The 3,045-nt window shown below is 51.8% G+C and overlaps 1 protein-coding gene across 2 annotated transcripts in view; it reads right to left on the bottom strand.

The window, feature by feature from the left end:
• CLPX (caseinolytic mitochondrial matrix peptidase chaperone subunit) overlaps positions 1-736 on the bottom strand; it is a 43,226-nt gene extending 42,490 nt beyond the window's left edge. For both annotated transcript variants that reach the window (XM_005861051.2, XM_014535444.1), the window contains exon 1: positions 427-736. In XM_005861051.2, the coding sequence (XP_005861113.1) occupies positions 427-505 (79 nt within the window). In that variant the 5' untranslated portion in view covers positions 506-736. The remainder of the gene's footprint in view (positions 1-426) is intronic.
• Between the last annotated feature and the right edge of the window lie 2,309 nt (positions 737-3,045).

The following is a 3,045-nucleotide window of genomic DNA, read 5'->3' as shown; positions in this document are numbered from 1 at the left end:
CCACCGGAGCCTCCTCTGAGCTCCCGACAGGCCCGCAGGGAGCCCGGTCGCGCTCCGGAAGAGGAATCGCAGCGGGACAGGCAGCAGTCTTTGGAGGAGCTTTGCGTAGGGACCGGGGACATTTTTAAAGAGAGGAGGAGCATTTTGTGCCTTTCGGGGTGTCTGCGAAGTGGCCCCATTCTGGCCCTCAAGTCCCGAGGCTGGAAAGTGCGCGAGCGGGGGAGCACCGGAGTTTACTTCCAGTTTGAGGAACAGCTGCCCTAGAGGCTGGCAGAGCCCCGTTCTCCCGGGAAAGCAGAGCGCCAGGCGAAGCGCCGCGCATCCCGCACTCTCTCGCCATGGGTAGGCCTCTGGCTCTCCCCGGGTCCCCACCGTCGGCCGGGACAGCCCGGGCCCCAAGGCTCAGGGGAAGTACTACTTCGTTACCTCTCGGCGCGGAGGCAAGCGAGGAAGTGATGAGCCGCGCGGCGACCGCTCCGCAACTACAAGCGCCGCAGCCAGACATCTCCGCGGGGCCTAGGCCGGGCTTCTCCCCGGCTCTCCTCCGAGTCTCTGGGGCCCGACTCCTACTTGCAGGGCGCGCTGACCAGGCTCCGGACCCTCCCGCCACCCCCTAGGCCCAGTGCAGACTTCGCCCGCCAGGAAGCCAGGTCTGCGCGTTCTCAGCGGCCCTCGGTCGTGTACCCAATACTGTAGACACCTAACCCCTCTCCCTCCCTCCCCTCCTCCTCCTCCGCCTCCCCACCCCCCACCCCACACCCGCCTACCGGGCCCGGGGAGCGTGCGCGCGCCTGCGTCCTAGGCCTAGGGAGGGGCGTTGGCACGTGCTACGTGTGTGTACGTGAGACACCGTCGTACGGCGAGGGGAAGGGGGCGGAGACCTCGGAGCCAATGAGCACGCTGCGATGGTGGCTGGCCCTAACTGCAGGAACTCCAAGTCCCGAAAGGCAATTCTTCCGGAAGCAACTTTAATCCTAGTGTTGGGAAAAAAATTGGAGGTAAACACAGAGGTGCAGGCCGGGAGTTGTAGTCCTAACCCGTCGCAGTCAAGTCCTGGTCCTTTTCGATTGGTGGCAGGGAAGATGAAAGTGAGACCGGTGGCTTAGCCAGCCCCAAGTGGAGTCTTTAAAGGCCTTTGGCTGCCGCGGGATGTTTCAGAAATTCCTTTCGTGGGGATTCCATATCTTGGCTCCTTGTTTTCCTACTTGTAACATGGAAGTGGCTTTTTTTTTTTTTTTTTTTTTTTTTTTTTTTTACCGAGTCCCCCTAGCAACAACTGTTGGATGATGGCTCTCTTTGTTTTATAAGCCAGTACTGTTGCTAGTCCCAGACTGCTTTACAATCCTTTGATGGTCCCCTTCAACCTGATCACACTCTGGTAAATCGTTCCTTCATTAACTCTCTTTGAGTCCTCTGTCTGCATGGCTGGTTCCTCTCTGGACAGCTAAAACAGATCGACCCTGTACAAGGTGCAGGATGGTGACAAATTAATCAGACTCTTCCCATCTGAGTTGGCGCCAGACTATTTGTGTATTAAGATTTTGATTAACTCAGAAGCCCAGAGAAATTGCCAAGTGATCTTGGATGCTTCTAGTTCTGAATTTGGGGGGAGTTGGGCAAGCTAGAGTCAGGACTAGGCCACCCAAGCTATTTAGCCCTCATCAGTCTTGGATTAGAGAAATGTGGCTTCTAGTTCCGAGGGTCTGGCCATGAGAAGGGGCATTGGCCTTGGCCCAGGCCCAGCACGTGGTGGTGTGTTTCTTCTAAGGGAGCTGACTGCTGGTATTCCCTCAGTTTAAAGTGGCAGACACCAGAACCAGCGCCCAGGTCTTCCTCAGCTGCCTCCATTAATATAATTTTGAGGAAGGAAAGACTCTAAAGTTCTCTCAATACAGTGTTTTCAAATTATGTTCTTAGATTCCTTCAGAAGCCATTGCTCTCTGGTGGGGGTGAGGAGACTAAGAGGACCTCCTCTGTCTCTTATTCCACCCCAAGGTCAATTAAAACAGCTCTGCTTTTATCTGTTTATCTGTTTCATGTATTAGGGTTTTGTTTGGAAATAGAGTTCTTTAGCTCTAAAGCAATGTTTCAAAACCATTGATTCTAGGACAAACCTTTCCTTTTAGCAATGACCTAAGCAGGTCACATGGATCCCAACACCCAACCTAAATATTCATCCTTCCCTACCTTCTATTTCAATTATATGCACATTTCTTTCTGTTGTAGGTGGCGGGAATGGCACCAGTTGTATGACCGGTGGGGTCAGATCAAACCTGGGTTCAGCAACCTTGGTACTTGGGTTCTGGCTAGGAAATAATTCAGAGTCCAGGAAGGACCCTCAAGTGGCCAAGGAGATCACGCTGGTCCTGATGTCAGCTGATACTTTGTGGATTCTGCAACCAAAGGAAATACGTGTCCTTGACCAGAATTGAACCTGGGACCCCTCAGTCGGAGGGGTGACACTCCAACCATTGAGCAAAACCGGCTAGGGCCAGCTGTGGCTGATTTTATTGCTTATCTGGGCCTGGAGCTGAAATACAACTAAGGCACAGATATTCTCTCTAAGGACAAAAGGTCAGGGGGTCCAAACCACACAATGGCCCAAGCAGCAATATGCTAGGGGAGAGAAAGTCACCCTGGGGGCAAGGTCCCACCTACAATTGATTGTCCATTGCTAGGCACCTGGGGCTTTCCATCCTGGTGACCTTCTCTACCTGGCTCATCATTCTTGCTCTGCTCATGTCTGTCTAAATGCCTACAACACTTCTTAGTCTACAAATAATGAATTTTTAAATAAAATCTATAGATTGCTATAAAGCAAGCTAAATAAAAGCTTAATGAAGTTAAGGCTCATCTGGGAGTACTCCATGGAGCTTTCCCTTTCTCTGTCTATTCTAAGAGCTGGATTTCTCATTCATTCTGTCAATGACTATTAAGCACTATTTATTACATGCTGGGCACTGAGGAAATAACATTGAATCACATACACACACAAATGTTTCCCTCATGGAGCTTCTATTGTAGTGGGGAAATATAAGACAGTAA

Source organism: Myotis brandtii, unplaced genomic scaffold (genome assembly GCF_000412655.1).
Source record: "Myotis brandtii unplaced genomic scaffold, ASM41265v1 scaffold144, whole genome shotgun sequence".
Lineage (NCBI taxonomy): Eukaryota > Metazoa > Chordata > Mammalia > Chiroptera > Vespertilionidae > Myotis > Myotis brandtii.
This window is presented reverse-complemented; position numbering and strand designations above follow the sequence as displayed.